At 35.5% G+C, this 21912-nt stretch overlaps 1 protein-coding gene across 1 annotated transcript in view; it reads left to right on the top strand.

The window, feature by feature from the left end:
- The window catches only part of HCN1 (hyperpolarization activated cyclic nucleotide gated potassium channel 1), a gene marked incomplete at both ends in the record, with an annotated part of 400231 nt that overhangs the window by 267532 nt on the left and 110787 nt on the right, over positions 1-21912 (top strand). The window contains one exon of the mRNA XM_081234057.1: positions 14031-14249. Within this exon, the coding sequence (XP_081090183.1) occupies positions 14031-14249 (219 nt within the window). The remainder of the gene's footprint in view (positions 1-14030; positions 14250-21912) is intronic.

The raw sequence follows: 21912 nt of genomic DNA, 5'->3' as shown, positions 1-21912 counted from the left end.
TTAACCTGTGTCACTAGGGTCCAAAGAATTTGAAGATGAAAGACTATTTACTTATTGGAACAGATTAATCATTTTAGAATTAGCTTGGGAAAATTTGGCATGAGTCATGGAAGCAATGCACAAGAAAAATCATTAAGCTTTGAATGTTTACTTCTTTCTTCTGAACAGTCCCTGTTGACTGAGAAATGCATGCTGTTAACTGTTAAGGCATTCTCTAGCTTTGCCAGTAAGCCATGGTGTTGCTTCCTTCCGCGTCAGAGGAAGTTAAGGAAGGCATATATGTGACCTATCTGACTGCGTTCTTTAAAGTCAGTCTGCCAGTTTGTGGCAAATTTGACATTTTGCCTGATTAAGATGTTATAGATCAGTCTTCTACAGGAATTGCACTAAGTCATGTCCCACACCCAAAGTGGTTAGAATTGTGGGCTGTGTTGGTATTAGGTAATATTAGACTTGAAAACAAGTAAGAATTCTACCAGAGGATTTAGGGACATTTCATTTCTGGTAGCATTTGCCTTTTTATTATGATATTTTTTATCATGCAGAAATAGACTAAAACCTGCTTCTTTCCTAAAACTAAGATAACCTTAGTTTTCTTCTCCATGCCGTAAGAAAATAGCTAGAATGTGCTCATTAGCAGAATTTCAAAGGAATCTACTGAAGTTCAGTGGGAACTTAATTCACATTAATATTTTCTTTGGATAGTAATGCCATAGTTGAATATGGGACAATCGTCCATGTATTTTTGTTCTGATTTAGAGAATTGAAAGGAGCTCATCAGAGATGGGACTTATGTCTGAATCACCATTTTCCTAGTCTTGTAAGCTGATAGAACCAAAAGCTGGAAGAAAAAGAAGGGGAAAATAAAACAGATCATTGCAGATTCTTTTCTTTCTGTTTTATAGTTTGTTTGCTTATAGATTTCCAAGTCAGTCTGTATCTGAATTCAGGGATATGGCTGAAAGAAGATAGTCTGAGCATTGAAAAGAAGAAATTCTTCTCTCTCTCTCTCTCCTTTTCTCCCTCTGTCTTTCTAATACACACACACACACACACACACACACACACACTCGCACTCAAATGTGATGTGAGTGGAGAATTGATTTATCACAAAAAACTAAGACTCTAGCATTTAAGCTCTGTAGTACTAGTAAAAAGTGTTTTTGGTTTGATTCTATTGATCAAGAAAATGTTTTGCTTTTCTTAAGTAAAATATTTGAATTTGAATTTTATGTGAAGTTGTAGGTGACATCAAGGAGTCCACACATTATAAGACTTACATTTGTGGGCTTCCCTGGTGGCGCAGTGGTTAACAGTCCGCCTGCCGATGCGGGGGACACGGGTTCATGCCCCGGTCCGGGAGGATCCCACGTGCTGCGGAGCAGCTGGGCCCGTGAGCCATGGCCACTGAGCCTGTGCTTCGCAACGGGAGAGGCCACAGCAGTGGGAGGCCTGCGTACCGCAAAAAAAAAAAATAATAAAAAATAAAAAGACTTACATTTCTATAAGGCTTATGTGGATTTAGAAGTCAAAGCAGAATATTCTCTCAGATCAGTAGCTCTGACACAGAAGCCTTGCATGCTAAGAAAACACTGAATACAAGTCATAGAATAAGAGCTTTAAGTTTGGGGTTAGGCTCTAAAAATAACTCTAAGTGCCCAATACTTTCTGCCTTTTGCACAGCCTTACACAGTGGAGGATTTCCTAGGCTTATTTTATTAGATTGAGTAATCAATACACCAAGTTCTAGCGTTACTTGTAATTGAAGGCTTTATTTGTCTACAATTTAAAGTCATGCCTTTAGAATTAAATAACATGTACAGTTGCTGATCTGTGTAGCTACAACTTTGCTATGAATAAGAAGATGAATTTTAAAAGTATTTTTCTGAAGTAACACAATAATTTTAACCGGTGACATTTATCTTTCAAACTTGTGATTGAAATAACTTGAGCATAGGGGAATGGTTTTCTATATAATTTAATTAGCCAATGATCTAATAAAAGTATATTTCCCTGAAGTAGATAACTCAAGGGCAATATAAGTTATCAAGTAGATAACTCAATACAGATTATAGTGGATGGCCTCATCATTTTACCTAGATATACTGTGATAACAATTTGAATTGTAACTATCACTTTCAGAATGGAGATAGTTTAACCAGATCATGGTTGATTTTATTTTCTTCTTGAGTACAGGACAGCAATTATTAAGCTATAGCTTAAAATGCAGTGTATCTGCAATGAACCAATGGAGAGGTACTGCTTCTTACCATGAGACCATGGGCAAGATAAACTCTGAACTTCATCCTGATCAGTAAAAGGAAGACAATGAAGGCTGTTGTAGCTACCATAAGGCTGCTGTGATAATCACCAAGACAAATTAAATTCATATTATAAGAGATCTATGTAAACTGAACCCAGTGTTTTTGTTGTTGTTGCTGCTGGTGGTGTTATGGTTATTATTGCAATTATGCAACTGCAGTGGAAGTGATATTTGCAAGCATGTAGAGACATGAGAGCTTCCTTTTGTTTTTCAATTATTAGACAAATCAGGTGAGACCTTAGATATATTGTTCCTTGCATATTAGATTAAAATAAAGTTGGGTAGTCTGAATATTTTCATTTATGTAACTATCTGTTTATTTACTTATATGTTTCTGCATTTTCATCTTATCATCATGGAGATTCTGAAACTCAGTTTGCTCATAGGGGATAGACTAAATTTTTGCCCAGATCTCATAAAGGTAGTCTACCATAAAAAAATATGTTTAATGTGTCAAAGCTTTAGTTTTATTTCATTGTCCCTTCTTACTAATGGTAGTAGACTCCCTGTCCCAGTAGCAAATCCAGATATAAAAAGATAAAGCAGAGAAGTTTATTTACCATACCATCAAAATTACGTGGATTTGTTAAATGTTAAGAGCAAATTCAATCATCACTAAGATGGGATTTCAGAATCTGTAATAAGTGAGAGCCTGACTTTTGGGATAATGGAAAAGCTCTTTTTTAACCTCAACATAAGTAACCAATTACTAAGTAAGCTTCTTGTCAGCTTACACATTTCTTTTCTCTATGGTCTACTTTTTTTTATGTTTTAGTTACGCTTGTCTCTGAACATTATATTTTAATAAAATTCTTCATGACTTACATATTTGTAAAAAGGTTAGAATTGTACCTAGCAGTAGAAAGTGCTATAAACATGCTTGTTAAATTAAAACACACACACGTACACAAGCTATTAATACATTTAGATCCTCGTTTATAGGACTATGTTATGTGGAAAACACATAAACATCTTATTAGGTATCCACCCTTTCATATACAGCCACTTTTTGTGTCAGCCTTTTGTATAAAGCCTCTCATTTAACCTGCATAAAAAATACAAATTCTTTCTACATTCCACCGTCTGTCATACAAATTGACATATATGCAAATTATCTAGGAAGAAAACCTAATTCCTTGTATTTATATGGTAACATAAACATTTACATAAACAAAAAATTGCATATTTAATAAATTTTATGATCTAATAATTAACAATAACCACCCAAGGGTTATGCTCAGGCTGAAAAGATGTTCTTAACTCTCTGCTTCTTTTATGTCTCAGGTGGCTACTTTCTTTATTAAGAGCAGAAGTTTGAGCCTAGCAAAAAGATTATGGTTTTTTGTTGCATTTTAATTTCACTTTAATTTTAGTTGTTTTTACTCTAGTGAGATGCTAAAACCTCTAATTAGCAAGTTAAACAACTTGAGAATGCCATCAAAAGAGATGTTTTACTAATTTGAAGATAATCAGGACAGAGCTGCTTTGCTAAAACCCATACAACTAATTTAAAGTGCATATTAAACAATAGCACTTAGAAAATATGCATATGCATCAATTGCATATTTTACTTCAGCCAGGTGTTGAATGACAGCTCATAGCATCAGTTAGTGCTTCACATTGAACTTGCCTCCTGGTGTCACCTGCACCTTCCAGCTCTTTGGAGGATTAAGTCTCAGACAAGGATTTCCTTCCAGAAGACTCCTTCCTATTAGATACCAGGATAGTTTGCTCCATCCCTGGCTGTGGAGATAGGAGGAAAGGAGGAGAGCCCTTGAGAGTTCTTGGCCAATAGGAAAAAATAAAAGTGAAATACAACCATATGATCAAGCCATCTTTATTGACCTCAGACAGTCCAGGGAATTTTCCCTTAGAGGTCTTCTCTGATGAAAACCTGCGATAATTTTTCCTCTAAATTCCCTTAGTGTAGTAGAGGTTTCCTTTCACTGGTTGCAATGAAAATATGTACATACTTAAAGAATTTCTGTACTATGGATATGTTCTTAAAATGCTTGAAGATCCTGCGTTATAATTATCATGACTGTTACTCATATAAATGGTTATGAAATACATGGCTATGATCTTTGAAATAGAGAGGATTATACTGTGGTTCAGACAGACCTGTGATTGCATTCCAGCTTTGCCACGTACAGGTGTGTGACTTTGAGCAAGTTTCTTAATTTTTCCAAGCTTTGCATTCCCTACCTGTAATAACAACATCAGGTTTCAAGAATGTTGTAAGGAGAAATGAGATGATGCAATAGTACTTTGCAAGGAATTAAGTGCTTAGCATCGCTATCTTCCATTGTTCCCTTACATTTAGGCATATATAATATATTTACCAATATTTATACATAGAAAAATAGGTAAAATACAATTCCTTATATTAACTTGTACAAACAAGCAAAGAGGTATCGCATGAAAATATTTTTCTTGAAATGCTAATTATAATCGAAAAATCACACTTAAAATCTTGAAATTATGCCTGATTTAGGACCTTTCTATAAGTATTAAGGAACTCTTAGCACAAAAGTTTGAGTTAATAGAAACTCCAAATTTAAAAATAATTTATTGATTTGTTTAATTTTTATTTAAAAAAAATGCACCAACATTAAAAGAAATGTGAAGAAAAATATCCATGATCTCAAGTATCATTACATTTTAATTTATAAATCTACTTAATGCAAATTTTGTATTTTATCACCATTATTGAAACAGGAGAGAGTACACTTAGAACTCAGAGGATTAATTGACCAGGGAACATGTCTAGAACAAGCTCTTAAAATGACCAGACATCATTCTTTTTACAGTATCAGCAAGTTATTATTCAGTAGCTTTATATTTTATTGCTAAAAACTGTTAAACCCTCCTATAATGCAAAAACATTGATGTCAGAGGTGCAAATGTTTGTAAGCAGATCATAACACTCCAAATAAGAAAAATAAATTTCTCCCACTGAAGAAATACATGTAACCATGTCATTGCCAAAAATCATGGCTTTTAAATTATTTGGAGATATTGCTATCAAGAATACAAATATATATCCCAAGAATTCAAGAGCTTCTATCATGTGAATGGAAGAGAAATAACTCACTACTTCCTAATACGTTTAAAAATATAGTGCTAATGTTACGTAACAAGGTTGATAAGTCACGGAATCAATATAAGACAGTGTTGGTAGGGTCTCTTTCTTCTTGTTCACTTGAGAGATAATATTTGCTTTGCACAGCACTATGCTATAGGGGAAATGCTGCATCATATATATATATATATATATATATATATATATATATATATATATATATATTATGTATTTCAAGGAACAAAAAAATTTTAATTAATACTTAAAAAACTGGGATAATTCTATTTCAATTACCAATCAGTATAAAGTTTGCTCCCAAAGTCTGTTGATGGTTATCATTCTTCAGCACTGTGAAATTGATGGAGAACAACTGTTTACTGCCCTGATTCTGTTCTTTTATACACAGATAAAGTAAAATCATGGCATATTCAAGTGAACACAGTATCTTTGGAATTGGCCACCTGTTTTACTGACACTTCTTATGACTTCAGGCAGATTATGTTGTGCTGTATTCCCTGTCCTGAGGACTCTTTAATGTAACTTTCAATCTGATTGGCATTGCTCTAGTTGATATAAGTAGTAAGTGTATTCAGTGACTGAAGAAGTAAATTGAACACACTGATGGAAATTTGGTAGCCTAGCACAGCCAATCTCATTCTCCACCTGGATTTCTAGTTCCACTACTTTGTTATCTCTCTGATTTTTAATAATTTAGCAATTGATGTGTGAATTTTTGAGTCTCTAAATTCTGTGTGTCAGATTTTGCTAAGATTTTACCTACTTAACATATTCATATTTGCTTTCAAGAGATGAAGAGTTAATTCGGGTATTCAACAATGGAATATTTTGGCATCCTAACTTAACAGAATTTTAGTTCATGTGATAGATGATGAACTGGACAACTTTTCTTGTCATGGTGGGTTACTAAGTGGCTTAGTTTGACTTTGAATGTCCTATGTCAGGAGATCTAGGACACTCTAGAAGAAACTTTTCTTTTCTTTTCTTTTGCCATAGCCCTTAACCCTGTTCCAAATTCAGTAGCAGTACAAACCAGGGTGTCAAAATAAATGCCTAGAAAGGATTTTAAGTAAACCTAGGGAAAGCTCAAAATATAATTTTTCTATATGAAAGTTCCCTGATGGAGTAATCAAGTGATCTTATATATATTTTCATTTAACTTGGCTCAGTACATTTTCCTCAAAAAAATAATCAATTTCAATGATGCCTCAGCGAAGTGATGAATTAAATGAGTGAACATTCTGAATAATAATCTATAAGGAGCAATTTGTTGGTAAATCATTACCTAAAATAAAAACAAAATAAGCCCTAATTAAATCAGAGCTCACAGGTAAATTATTTGTTTACTTTCAATAGGATTCAAATTATATGTAAGTTGGTAATATTTAGATTGTATGGTAAAGCACTATTAGTATACAGTCTTCTATTCATGGTATTATTGATGTACACTAAAATATGATAGGATTTTTTTTTTTTTTTTTTTTTTTGTGGTACGTGGGCCTCTCACTGTTGTGGCCTCTCCCGTTGCGGAGCACAGGCTCCGGACGCGCAGGCTCAGCGGCCATGGCTCACGGGCCCAGCCACTCCACGGAAGTGGGATCTTCCTGGACTGGGGCACGAACCCGTGTCCCCTGCATCGGCAGGGGGACTCTCAACCATGGCGCCACCAGGGAACCCCATGATAGGATCATTTTTAAAAGATGAAAAGAGAACTACATAATAAAATAAATAGGACATATTGGGAATAGAAACTTTCCTGGATTTTTCACAAAACCCTCTAAGATCCTATCTTTCCTTTCTTTATGTCTGCTCTTTGCCTTATTTTAATTTACTACGTTAAATAGGGTTGAAATGTGAAATTTGGACTGGTCAGTTAGTCTTTCAACCTCAGTATTTTGCCTGAAATTATAAATATAATAGGTTTGTAAAGTTGAGATAAGTATCATACAGTGGTTAATAATATGGTCTCTAGAGCCCGACTGCCTGGGGTAAAAAAACTGAATATTCCACTTACAAATCTGTAACCCTGGGCAAGTCACTGTGTTCTCTGCCTCAATGTCAACATTTATCAAGTGATGATAAGACTGTTCCGACTTAATATAATAATTGGTGCTTTGAGCAATTTAGAGCCATGCATGTTGTTTTTATCATACTGTTTTTCAAGAATACGCTGTATGTGTTTTTATCACAGTCAATCTAAATTTCCTGCTCGCATCTTTTGTTGCTAGGACTGTAATGGTGGGTGGGGATGGTAGGGAGAGTAGGAGGGGATAAAAGACAATGGAGGTAATTGTATAAAATACCATTCCTCCACTTGGGATCCTTTCAACGACAGCCTCATAATCATGGTTGCCACCTAAATACTCACATACCACTGTGAGGGCTGGGTTGGCTCTTGTACACACAATGTAGAGGAAATTCAGCATCTGAAGAGAATGATACTGGTCTCATGAATTAACAGAAAAGATCCCTGTACCTAATCACTCTGCCCCATAGGAAAAGCCTGTATTGCATGAATCTTTCTATTTTTTTCATAACCCCCTAAGGTATTCTAGTATCCTCTTTCTTTTACCATTTCACAAAGACCTGATATACTAAATTCTATAGGTCTTGTCTCCTCAAGATTATCTCTTGTTGTTGTTTTATACTTTATACTTTTATGCTGTTTGAGCTCTCATTTCACCTCCCTTAAACTTGTAATAGCTTTTAAACTGACTTCTGTATCTATTGTTAAGTCTACCGTCCACACTAGGATTTCTCAACCTCACCACTGTTGGCATTTGGGACCAGATAATTCTTTGTTGTGGGAGAACTTTGCTGTGAATTGTAGGACGTTTAGCAGCTTCACTAGCGTCTACCCACTAGATGTTAATAGCTCCTCCCCAAGTTGTAAAAACCAGAAAGGGCTCTCTGTGTTGCCACATGTCTCCTGGGCAGCAAAATTATCCTCAGTGGAGAACCATTGTGCATCAATGCTTCCTGATCAGTCTTCCTAAAATATAGTTCAAATCATATCATGCCTTGTTGAAAAACTCAGAGGCTTCTCATATCATACTGAAAAAAATGTTCTGAACCCTTCAGATCTGGCCATCACTGGGTTTCCTAGTGTATTCCTTATTCTCTTACATATTGTCGCTATAATTTAGACTGGCTGATCCATGAAAAACTCTTCCGATAGATGATAGATAGATAGATAGATATAGAGAGAGATAGACAGATAGATGATGAATTTTCTGGGTTTGATGACTGTCCTCAACCAGAGTTTTCTCCCAAGTACCCTGTCCCACATCCAGCATCATCTTTCCAGATTTTCTCCTGCTTAAAACATGGTCTTGCTCAAATTTCTTCACATAGTAACTTAGTTTAAACCCCTGTTGGAATTGAGAAGGGTGTTTGATATATATATGTGTATATATGTGTGTGTGTGTGTGTGTGTGTGTGTGTGTGTGTATATATATATATATATAGAGAGAGAGAGAGAGAGAGTCACTGTAATTTAAAACCATATGGTATCAGCATAGAAATAGTCTAACAGGTCAATGGAGCAAAATATTGAGCCCAGAAAAAAATACCAGTGATATACGTAGACAATATATAACAAAGAAGGCATTTTTCTGTCCGTGGAGATCAGGTTGTTTATTAGTGTGCTGTCTCAAGAGAGAATCCTTTTAGAATTAAAGAAAATGTGAACTTCATTCCATATACCAATGGAAATCATTTAAGTAAAAGATGTAACTATAAGTAAATATAAAAATAACAATTTCAAGAAAAACATTTAGGACATATGAATATTCTCAGATTTAGGGAGTGTTTTAAAACAATACAGGAAATCCAGTAGCTGTCAAGGAAATTACAATTTATTTTTCTACATAAAATGACATGTTTGTATAGCAAAGAGTAAATAAGGCATAAATATTTAAATCACATAGTTAAAGAATGGATATCAAGTCTTCAAAATATTATAGTATTACAAAATGATAAGGAGAAATAAGAATTTCATCAGAAATGAGTTCTAGTTGGTTAATAAGTATATGAACATCTTCTCAAATTCCCTAGTCAGGGAAATGCAAATAAGAGTAACAATGGGTAACTATTTCTCACTATAGAAAGTGATGCAGTATAGTTTTTCTTGTTTTTGGAAAAGTTATAGTCTTTTGAAAAAGTCTGGTAATATATTTTAAAATCAAATTGAAAACTTTACCTTCTGACCCAATGAACATTTTCCTGGGAATCTGATTGATAAATGTAAGGGTTATATGTATTAGGTTGTTTACTACAGAATAGTTTGTAGTGGAAAAAAACTAGAAAACAATAGGCAAATGGATGAATTAACTACGGCATCAACAAGTTATATGAAGACTAGATTTTTGGAGGGATATTTCTGTGATAAAAGCAATGTGAAGAAAAAAAATATATGATATAATCCATTTTTATAGGGAAAAAAACCAGAATCTCACAATGTGTGTGTGTGTGCATGTAATTATATCAGCATGGGAAAAGGTATAGAGAAATCTATACCTGATTTTTAGGTGGAGAGAAAGGGAGAGAAATATGGATAAAACAAGAGTAGAAAAGTTTTCCATGATTTGAAAGGATCATGAAGCATGTATGATATAAATTTATTTTAACTCGTTTAAGAGAGTATGCCTGCTGTGTGTGCCTAAGGAGATAAATGAAAATGAACATAAATACACATTCTTATTTAAAATAGTTTGGCTGCTATCTAACTGCATTAGTTTGTGAAATAATACTCCAGCTCCACATGCTGCTTCCCCTCAAAACTAAATAATATGAACAGAATTAAAGTGCAATCTCCACTGGACATCCCATTGGACTTTTGAATGATTTGCATTATATCTAATTTCATCAACATGAACAACATGCTTTTTCTATACCCCTGTATAAAGGAAGGAAATCTTGCATTAGATTTAACATCATAATCAAAATTTATTCCCTCTTTCTTTTGACAATAATAAAAGTGTTGAGTATCTCCACTGAATCATGTAGTTTAGACTCTAGAACATGATCAATGTGTCATGGCTGTGCCCTAATCTATGAGGAGATGCAGGCACGTGAGAAGATCATCATATATGGGATAGGAAGTCACCTTGACATGTGAATACCTGGAGTTCTCTAGGAGCCCCAAAGAGATTTAAAGCCAGAAAGAAATTAATCAAGCTTGTTTTCTTTCTATCCGTTCTTTGAATGGATCATAGGGATAAAAGGCTTTTTGTTCATTTTATAGTGTGGTTTGTAATGAATCCAATTTTAGTATTATCAGTATGTTATTGAGTTGGATTTCAAGAATTAAATATCATTTTAAATAACATGTACATTCAAAATTTGTATAGAACACATTGCTTGTTAATTAAGTATTCCACTTCTTGTTCATGGAACATCTAGAATTTGGGGAACCTTAAGTGTATTCCTGAGAGTAATTATATATATATATACATATGAACTCTGTTCATTCCCCAAAATTAAAACTGTGCATGGGTTCATTATACAATTTGCATTGTATAATATAATATACAAATAATTTTCTTTCTTTAAAATTAAATTTTATTTTATAGTTCTCTCTCTCTGGATAGTTTACTGTGGCAGCATGCCTTTATTATATAAAAAAAATAAAATAAATTTCACTTTAAGAAACTTAACTCTTTCAACTAAAAGAGACTATTATTTTTCATTTGTCAGCAGCCATATGCTGTTCCAAAGTTTATGAGGTTGGGTTTTTAAACCTTATCATGTTCTATTTTAATCTATAAATTTGATTTTAGAAAGTCCTATTAAAACAATGAACAAAAATATCCATATAGATTCAATATATTTCTTAAATTTATGATAATTTAAGAGTTAATTTGACAGAGGCAGGGATGGCTTCATGGGTATGTGGTGTATGACCTGGCTGTTGCAAAGGGACCTACTTTGGGAAGGACCCTGTGCTTGGATTAAAGCTCTGCTACAGCCATCTTGAAATTCATAATAATGTTATCTTTGAATTTATGTTTTGTATGTGAAGTCCACTGGGACAACAAGGCATGAATATGAGCATCGGAGCTGCAAGGTGGCAGCTGTGCATACACAGGTCCAGGCCTGAGGGCACAGCAGGAAGTACAGAAGCCAAGCAATGGGCCAGGCAGCAAGGCACACATATGCACACCTCAGCAGTCTGGGATGCTATATGTCCCCAGTGTGGCCAAGCCGGAACTGGGCTCAAGTTAGCAGTGGCAAAGGCAGCAGCAGTGTGACATAGCAGTGGCTTCCCATGCCAGCAAGCATAGAACCACAGTAAGGGCCACCTGCCTATCAGTCCCAGGAGCCCATCTCCAAAGAATCTACACAAATATTAAATCTCTTGCCTAAGTTCCAAGACAGAACCTGCGGAGCTCAAGCAATAAACTTTATCAATAAATTATTACAAAATAAAGGAGTTCACATGGCAATTGAAATAAAGGTTATCAGAGAGTTATTAGAATTCTTGAGTTTGAAATGTCCAGATCTGAAAAATCCTGCAACATTGCAAAGCAGATATACACAAGCCTAGAAATACGGATTAAATTTACAGATCATCACATATAATGGAAAATAACACTATTTTCATTTGAAATTTTAAATAAGCCAGTTATTAACAAGGAAGACAATTTTTAAATTAAATTTTCCTTGTAATTGAAAATACAGGAATAGAATACATAAACAGGCATTATGGATTATATAAAAATCATGAAACTACTTTTGGTTTCTTGTATGACCTGGGCAAGTTATAGGAAATGTCAGAGGAAATATTAAAATATCATTGCATACATTTACATTTAACATTAAATTCAGTATAAAAACAGTGTAAAGGTTCTTTGTTGTGATGGAATTGCTCTGTGTCTTGACGGTGATGATGAATACAGGAAACTACACGTAATAAAATTGCATAAAACTAAATACACAAATGAGTACACATTTAGTGAAATATGAATGAGATCAGTGGATTGTATCCATGTCAGTTTCCTGTTGTAACATTGCACTATAGTTTGCAAGATGTCACCATTCAGGGAAACTGATGAAGGGTACGTGAGATATTTCTCTATTATTTCTTACAATTTCCATGTTAATCTATAGTTATTTTAAAATAAAAACTGTAATTTAAAAAATCACATTCAGTTTCATGAATGTGATTTATATGAATTAAATAATTAAAATTTTTAATAATTAAAAATTATTCCATGAGAATTATCAGCTCCAGATGTACTAAAATTTATATATTAAAATAATTTATCAAAAATTTATCCTAATGTTGTCCCAGGCTATAAAATACTCTTAATAGTTCCAGTAACAGTTGCATCAACAGAAAGATCTTCCTCAAAACTAAAAATGTATCAGAAATTATTTGTGATCTTGCATTAGCCAAAAGCAACATGTCACTTTCAATTTTTATCACTGAAGATGAAATTATTAATTGTATGAGTTTTGATGACCTAAGGAATGAATTTGTCAGAAAATTAAGCCAGAAGAATTGTATGATCAATCAAGATATCACAGTAGTATACTAGTATTACTTGTATTTTGTATAATTATGACAGCAAAATTTCATTTTTTGAAATGTGTAAATTTGTGTTGTTACTCAACTAGTACTATTTTCCTAAGTTTTATAAGTAATAAAATATTTTAAGGAAATGTTTTTATATATTATTATCTTTAACAGTATCCTTTTTCCCTACATTTTTCACTAAAGGACTTCAGATTTTTATTTTGCACTGAGTCTCATAAATTATGTACATCCTGGACTAGGGAGTTTGAGACAAATTGATCAAAAAAGTCCTTTAAATTTTATCAGACACTATATAAAACATATTGAACAGCTTATTTTTGTAGAATTGAGCTTAGAATAAAGTTTTGAAATGACATAAGAAATTGCATCTAATAACTAATCTCTGAAGTCAGGTTTTTTTTTCAGTGTCTGCCAAGATATTATACTGCTTATTTTATTATATTATATTTTATTATTTTATAGAAAGCCAACAAGATTCATCCATCAACAACCCTGACATTTAAATTTCAATAAACATTACTCACATTACTCAGAGAAGGCTTCAAGGAAGTCTTTTCATTTATCAGATCTGTATTTCCAAATTATGTTTATTTTTCATTTAAGACATATAGGACTAGGGACTACACAAGTATACCATTTGGACTTTCAAAATCTAACATCATGGTTTTGATTAAAATTCCTATACTTAGACCTATCTGCTTCACATCTATCTGCAGCATTTCTCAGCTTGCAAATATATTGCTAGAGAATGACCAGATTTCCTGGAAACTTTAAAATGAGCTAATCAGCGTTCATTCATTATCCCAAAAGGAATGTTTAGTTTTTAAAATAACACATCAAAAACTGACTAAGATTGTGTACTATAACAGTAGACTATTTCTATTTCATTTTGCTGGGCAAGCGTTGAAAAACATCGTCATTTGATTAGCTACTGGGGAGAAGTACCTGTGTAAATGCTCCATTACAAGGATGTTTTAATGCTTCTGTGTACGGGTCATACTTTTTCATGGTTTTTCTTCTGCTGTCCAAATGATTCAGTCTACTTCCTCTTTTGTCTTCTGTTTCAGAATGACTCTTGGGGAAAGCAGTATTCATACGCACTCTTCAAAGCGATGAGCCACATGCTGTGCATCGGGTACGGAGCCCAGGCCCCAGTGAGCATGTCTGACCTCTGGATCACCATGCTGAGCATGATCGTGGGAGCCACCTGCTACGCCATGTTTGTTGGCCACGCCACAGCTCTAATCCAGTCTTTGGATTCTTCAAGGCGGCAATATCAAGAGAAGGTAATTTGTTTTATCTCTAATACGTTCAATCAGCTAGTTTGTAAATTTAATTGTGTTCAGATAACTAAATTATGCCCTCTATCAAAACTACAATGAGATAAAATGTTTAAAGGAGGAAAACACAATATGTTTCCGTATTATGAAGTTTCTTCAAGGTGGTCCTCGTAGCTTTTGTTTCCAATTTCTCTCTTAAATAATACTTTTTTTTTTTTTTTTCGGTACGCGGGCCTCTCCCTGTTGTGGCCTCTCCCGTTGCGGAGCACAGGCTCCAGACGCGCAGGCTCAGCAGCCATGGCTCACGGGCCTAGCCGCTCCACGGCATGTGGGATCTTCCCAGACCGGAGCACGAACCCGTGCCCCCTGCATCGGCAGGTGGAATCTCAACCACTGCGCCACCAGGGAAGCCCAATAATACATATATTTTTAAAAAATCTGAATTTTCATTCACAGAAAAAAATAGTTACTTGTTTCAAAATGTATAAAGCTAATTTAAGGTATTATCATGGTTCATGTTCTCTAATTTTTCAACAGTTAAGATAATATAAAGACTTCTCTTACACAGTTAGAAAAATATGTTGTTAGCTGATTAAATGCAGACAGGCAGCCATTGCACATCTCTCTGTACCTCTCTGCATGTTACAATCATAACATATTAAGTCCATATGCATAGCTGAACATACGTTGCCCTTGTAGCTAGATAAGTCACCATATACCCTCTTTAAAATGCATTATTAACAGCTGCTATCATACATTCACATGCACAATATGTTAATTAAAATGATTGGTGCTCTAAACTTTTCTCAAAAGAGAGACAAAAAGTAAATTTGTTCACTGATTTATTCATCGGATTTTTTAATATGCTGAATTACTTTGGTTGGGACTAGACCTTGGATAATCAGCCAGTACTTATATTCTTCACCAAATATCAGTAACTTTCTGACAGATAAGAATGTTTTATAACTGAAGGAAGACTTTCTAATGTGGGAGTTCTGTTGAACATGACAGAATATATAATATGCACCTTGCCAAAGAACATATCTGAAAGTAATGGTAAAAATAGTTCTAGAATACGTCTCTTGGTGAGTGATAACAGCTTAGACTCACAATTACTCACAAAACAACCAAAGATCTTTCATTTGTGGCTTTATTTACAGAAGTTTCAACACTTTAGTCACACATTAGGAAAAAAGGGAACCTAGATACTTTATTTCCCTTGAATTTAATTACGCTGCCACCAACTATTACAGTGAACAAGCTGATGTTTTATTACTGAAGTAATGAAAAGATGAACCACCAAAATAGCTTCAAGGTACATTTTAAAATAAAGCCTCCAATTAAACTGCAAAGAACAAAGCACATAGTAAGGGGAAAGAAACTTCATACAATGGTAATTTTGAGTAAAAATTATATACTCAATAGAATTTAGGCTAAATTTATGGGGATTTGAGATAAGACTACATATATGTTTCTGTTACACTATTTCTTTTTCCCTTTCAGTGGGTATTGCTTTTCATAAAAGTGCTCTTTCCCACTTCCTTTTTGCCTATATCATTGCTACATATTTTCTTTAAAATAAACAAATCTTGGGCTTCCCTGGTGGCGCAGTGGTTGAGAGTCCGCCTGCCGATGCAGGGGACATGGGTTCGTGCCCCGGTCCCGGAAGATCCCACATGCCTCGGAGCGGCTAGGCCCGTGAGCCATGGCCGCTGAGCCTCTGCGTCTGGAGCCTGTGCTCCGCAACGGGAGAGGCCACAACAGTGAGAAGCCCGCGTAACACAAAAAACAAACAAACAAAAGCCAAATCTTTAATTTCTAGGATTGCGTTTATTAGCATTGTATTGCCTATTAAGTCAATTCACCATTTTAATGTTTTTAGACCTGCTCTATAAGCCACGTTTAACTTGGCAACCCAATTTATTCAACTATGTAGTCATAAACATTTACATGCAAATATGTTATGATGTTTTTCATAATTCAAGTCGTCAAATTCTTGATCTTACAAGTGCTTAATAGAGGGCAAGGATACTGGGGTAACTTTTTGTTACTTTCTGACATTTGAAGCAATTTAATCAGGAATAGCTGATTAAAGAAATATATATATATTTTTGGTCTCCAAACCGAGATCTGTCAAGAAGTTTGGTTCTAGAATACTGTTCCCATTTTCTACTCAGCATAATTTAGGTCTTAACGACATTGTGTTACTTTTTAAAATTTATACTTTTATGAGCAATAAATGTCTTATTTTCAATTCAGTCTTATAGAATTGTTGTGCATAATGTATGATCGGCTTGCAGCTTCCTTTGTGATTTGGCCACTTTGGGGTTTTTTTTAGGTAAAATACTCATAATACAGAATTCACCAGTAACTGTTTTAAAGTGTACAGTTCAATGGCATTCAGTCCATTCATAATGTTGTGCAACCAGCACCACTATCTAGTTGTAAGACACTTTCATCCTTTAAGCATTAAGCAGTCACTCCCCATTTTCCCCTCCCCCATCCCAAGACAACTACTAGTCTGCTTTCTTTCTATTGATTTTCCTACTCTGTATATTTCATATAAATACAATCATATAATATGTGACCTTTTAAAATATTTTTGAGGCTCATCCAGTTTGTATCATGTATCAGTGCTTCATTCCTTTTTACCGCTGATTAATGTTCCATTAATTAGTTAATCAATATTTTGTTTATCCATTTATAAGTTGATGGATTTTGAGTTGTTTCTACCTTTGGCTACTGTGAATAGTGCTGTTGTTAACATTCGTGTACAAGTATTTATTTGAGTACGTATTTTCATTCCTTTAGGTGTATACCTAGGAGTGGAATTGCTGGGTCATATAATAATTCTAGGTTTAACTTTTTGAGGAACTGATTAATTATTTTTGTAGTTAGTATTTGTCTTTAGGTATTGGAACCATCTGCCATGGAGGTCTGCACAATTAATAGTGATACTACTTTCACTGCCATGTATCCAGTAACATATTTTTGATGCAAAAGAAGTGAGCTGTAACCAATAGCTATTATAGTAGCCTTTCACAATGTGTTGGTCTTCAACCACCTAAATCTGGCTCCAGAATTCATTCCTCTCCATCACTTACCATATTCTTTGTCACAGGTGAACATATTTTTAAGTCTAGTCTGCTACAAGTCACCTAGCCCCCTGTTTTAGTTTGGAATCTCAGAGTCATTTAATTCTTCCTTCCCAGGGAACATCTCTTCAATCTGGATCCCCCAAGTTTAAGTAGTTCTATCATGCTGAGCAGTAGAATAAGGTCCTCTGATTATGAGATCCTAATCTACACAATACACCAGTGCTGATAATCTGACAGGGTTATAGTCGATCATCCTCATTGTTACTATTTTCTCTCTTGACCAAAAAAATGTGTGATGATCTTTATATTGTCACATTGCAGGTTAAACTTGGACTTGAAGCACATTGTATGCTGCTCATTTCATGAGCTATCATATTTTGTATTCTTTTACATTTCAGACAGCTATATTTCCTCCTTCTCTTAGGTATAGATTTTATGGTGTAAAATGCATAGTATTTAAAATGTGCCTTCCCTGATGCTCTGCTCTGGATTACCAGCAGTCTGCATAGTTTCTGTTACTGGTTACTGAACAAGCTCAACTTTGAAATATCCAAACACAGTGGTTTTGTTTTGTTTTGTTATTTTAATCTCCAGTTACTGTTTTTATTTAGTGAGGTTCATCTTTCCTGGGCAAATTAAACCTTTCCGCATCCCCACCCAGAACTTTCTGGGGCTGGAAGAGCCAGGAGTGAGAAAGCTGAGCTGGCTCTGTAGGCTCACTTCTCTCTTCTATTATAAGCCTACTAGGAGCTGCTGTTATGTCTTCTCATCAAGGTGGAAGATAGCAGTGAGGAGGAAAGGGAAGGGAAGAGGCAGTTTGAATGCACCTGCTAGAGCTGTTAAACTAGTGTCCCTGGGTGGGTCTGGTAGATAATTAAAACTGGCACTTTCTTTGAGAGATCCTTTGGGCATTTTAGGTGAGCCCCACTGAGTCCCTCTCCTACACTTCCCTAGAAGAGGCCCTGAGAATTTGGCAGTCATCTGCAGCCTCTTTCTGCTGAAGGCTCCTTGCTCTGCCAGTGGGCTCTCTTGGACGGGACCGAAGATGCAATGCTGGCCCTCCTGTATCACTTAGGTCTGGTCCACAGAGAAGCCCTCATGCATCCCTCTCTTAGCCCATCTCTCAGCACTGCTGCCTCCTCCACCAAAGCACTGAGGAGCCTGTGTCTAGCCTTCTTCAATTCCTTGGCAGGAATCAGGCCCCAGTGTCCACAGGCTATTTACATGTTTTCGGAGGTGATCAGACCCCAGACTCACGTCTCTCAACTAGTGAACTTACTTCAAAAATCCCCAAGTGATTTTCTTGAAGCCCTCCCAACAGGTCAAGTGTTAGAAGATAACCTCCCCTATCCCAAAGCGTGCTGGGAAAGGGACTCAGAGAAGAGCAATCATTCTCTTCAAAGAAATCGGTTCCCTATCGTTGTCAGGAAAATTCTCACTCTACTCTCTGACCTCTGTAGACCTCCAGAAGTCTTGATCCTTGGATCGTCGTTTACAATTGTAAACCAATGTAGGAGAGAGGAGCCTCAGAATATCTATCAGATATGCTGATATCTCAGATAAGCAGTTCAGTGAACATGAGGAAGGAAGAGTAATTCCTAGTCTAGCAGCTTTTTAGACCTTTTTTTAAAATCTCAGCTCTTCTCAAAGTCTCTTCCACAGATAATAGAAATAAATCATAAACATACACATATGTATACATATATACTACACAGTATATATATGGTTTATTGTTGAATTACATATATAATTGTTTCCTGGTCAACTAAGTTTGGAAATGTTGATTGAAATAATGAATTGAAAAGGTTTTTTGCTGTAATTTGTGTGCCCTGAGCATTGAACATTTTGTCTCTGCCCTCTATGCCAAACTCCCATGTATTTTTTTTTTTTTTTTTTGCGGTATGCGGGCCTCTCACTCTTGTGGCCTCTCCCGTTGCGGAGCACAGTCTCCGGATGCGCAGGCTCAGTGGCCACGGCTCACGGGCCCAGCCGCTCTGCAGCATGTGGGATCTTCCCAGATCGGGGCATGAACCCGTGTCCCCTGCATTGGCAGGTGGACTCTCAACCACTGCACCACCAGGGAAGCCCACTGAGCACATTCTTAGTGAAAAGAGGTGGCTCTAAAATCAATGTACATTCAGCAAAATGTTTCATGGGTTTTCTTCATTATTAGTAAATGCCTTCTTCCTTCCTTTACAAATGAGTATACCATCAGCAAAACTCTCACATCATTCCTTAATTAATTGGAAAGATCTCCAATTCGGCTATACTATATACTTTTGTTTCCCAGGAGCTGAATTTTACATACTCTGGTATGTTAAACTGGTAGTACTGCCAAACATTCTCAGGCCAGGGCAACCCTCAGACTGGGAATATCTGCAAGATTTCCTCATAGAAAAATAGCAGTGCCATAACCCTTGGGTTAGCTTCATGTGGCCACTTGAGCTGCTAACAAATTGGGCTCCTGGCAGAATAATACACGTGATCAGCTGGGAAAAGTGTTAGTACATTAACTAAGTACTGTTATAGAGATAGGTACAAGTAAATGTAGGGAGCTTGAGGCTGTTAATTTAACCAAGGAGAAAAGCAGAATTTTGCCTATTGTAAATCTCTTATACTAATGATTTTCAATCATTGTATTTTAATATATCCCAGTGGTATCCCTTTCACTCGGTGATACTTTCCGTACCAAAACTCAGTGGTATATGCAGAAATTTCCTGCTTCTTTGTTGTGGGTATTCATGGTTTCAGGACTGTACGAGTTGCTAAAGATTTGTCCTCACCAATCCTTCTTTAGTTCTTTGCAGTTTACATTTATCATTGACAGCACATCTGATACCTGTTTCTAATGGCTCTAAAGTAGAGTTTTATTTTCTACTGTTTTCTTTTATTGGTTGATGTATGGATATAATTTTTTAGAAATGTTTGAAATTTTATTTGAATGTCCTCCTTGAAGTTATTTTTCAAGTGTTTTGCTGTATTGTATTTGTGTCCCTTATATGTCATAAGACATAAATACACTATTAAGCACTTTTACAGGGCAAAAGCTTGTCACCAGGGATCCACTAATCTGACAAGAACCCACAATGGACAAGAATCACTGCATGTACTTGGATTTGTTTAGTTAGATCACTGGGATCCATTGGAAATGGGCCTTGAAGAATGTAGAGGAAATCAACAAGCAGAGATGATCACCACCGGAGAAATGTCCCAGAAAAGAGCCCTAATTGTGAGAAGATTCTTGGCTGACAGGAACAAAATGTGCAAAGGCCCAGAGGTGGCTATGTGTGGGGAATATTGAATTGTTTAGTTTGAATGAAGTGAAAACTACCTTGCTGGGCAAAGTGGGAAATTAGTTTAGGTTATGGTCCACCTAAGAATAGTTTTCAATGCTGGAGTGATGAGACTGTGCATTGGGAAAAGGATAAACCTTGCAAAATTTTAGCAATGGGAGGTAGTCATTGAAATTGTCTTTTAAGAAAGTAAATCACAGTCGTGCATGAAATATGGTGTACTCCTAACCTAGATTGTAAGGGTCCAAAAGCAAATAGATCACTTCATCAATGCTTACTGATAGAATCATTAGCACAAATATATTAACAGAACAAGAATGCCAGCCTTTTAAGTAGATAGGGACACTCTGATCAATAAAACTGCTGGAAACAACAGTCTTTTATAAATAAGTAGGATCTGAATAGTCTTTGGAGTTAAGATGTCATGTGAGTTGAGTCTCAAGTAATCCACTTTTTATCCATTTGATGCGTATTTATTGAATGTTTACTATGTGTCAGGACTGGTACAGGATGCTACGCATACAAAGTGAGCAAACAGATATGGTACCTTCTCTCATGATGATTCCTGTAGTACAGTAGGGGTGAGGGAGGGGCATGACACAGTAACAAGGTTCACAGAAAGCAATAAATTATAAAAATTTTGAAGTGCTAAGAAGGGAAATGTAAAGGTCTGCTAAGAGATTTTTAGTCTTTGACTTGATTCATATGTGAAGTGGTGGGAGAGGGAGAGAAGAAAAATTAATATTTAGGAAGAGACCTGAAAGATGAATAGAGGTAAGATAGTGAAGTAAACAGCATGGGAAAAAGCACTGAGTGTGAAAAAGCTTGCCGTGATTCAGGAACAGACAGAAGGAAAGTGTGACTAGAGCACAGAGATAAGTGAAATGGCTCTGGATGAGACTGGAGAGACTGACATGGGTCAGGGTGGATGGCACCTCACAGGCCTACTTAACCATGTTGTATTTTAGCCTAAAAGCTGTGAAAGTCTAGTAAGAATTTGAAGCTGAAGAGTGGTACAATTAGATTAGATTTTTTTAAAAGAGTGTTCAGTCAACAGTGTGTATAGTAGATTAAAGTATAGCAAAAATAGTCTAGGGTTCTTTGTCATTAGGTAAATGGGCCAGTGCTAGGATTGGTGGAAATATTAAATTGGGTGGAAATATTAAGCAGGCCATTCCACATTGAATAAATAGAACTCAGGGCAAATGCTGAGCTGCTGTAAGAAGAAGATCCAACAAGTCAGTGCCCTAAAGAACTGTATAATTTTGCTAATAAACT

Source organism: Mesoplodon bidens (assembly GCF_964165515.1).
Source record: "Mesoplodon bidens genome assembly, chromosome: 4".
Taxonomy (NCBI): domain Eukaryota; kingdom Metazoa; phylum Chordata; class Mammalia; order Artiodactyla; family Ziphiidae; genus Mesoplodon; species Mesoplodon bidens.
Note: the sequence above shows the minus strand (reverse complement) of the source record. Positions and strands in the feature narration are given on the sequence as shown.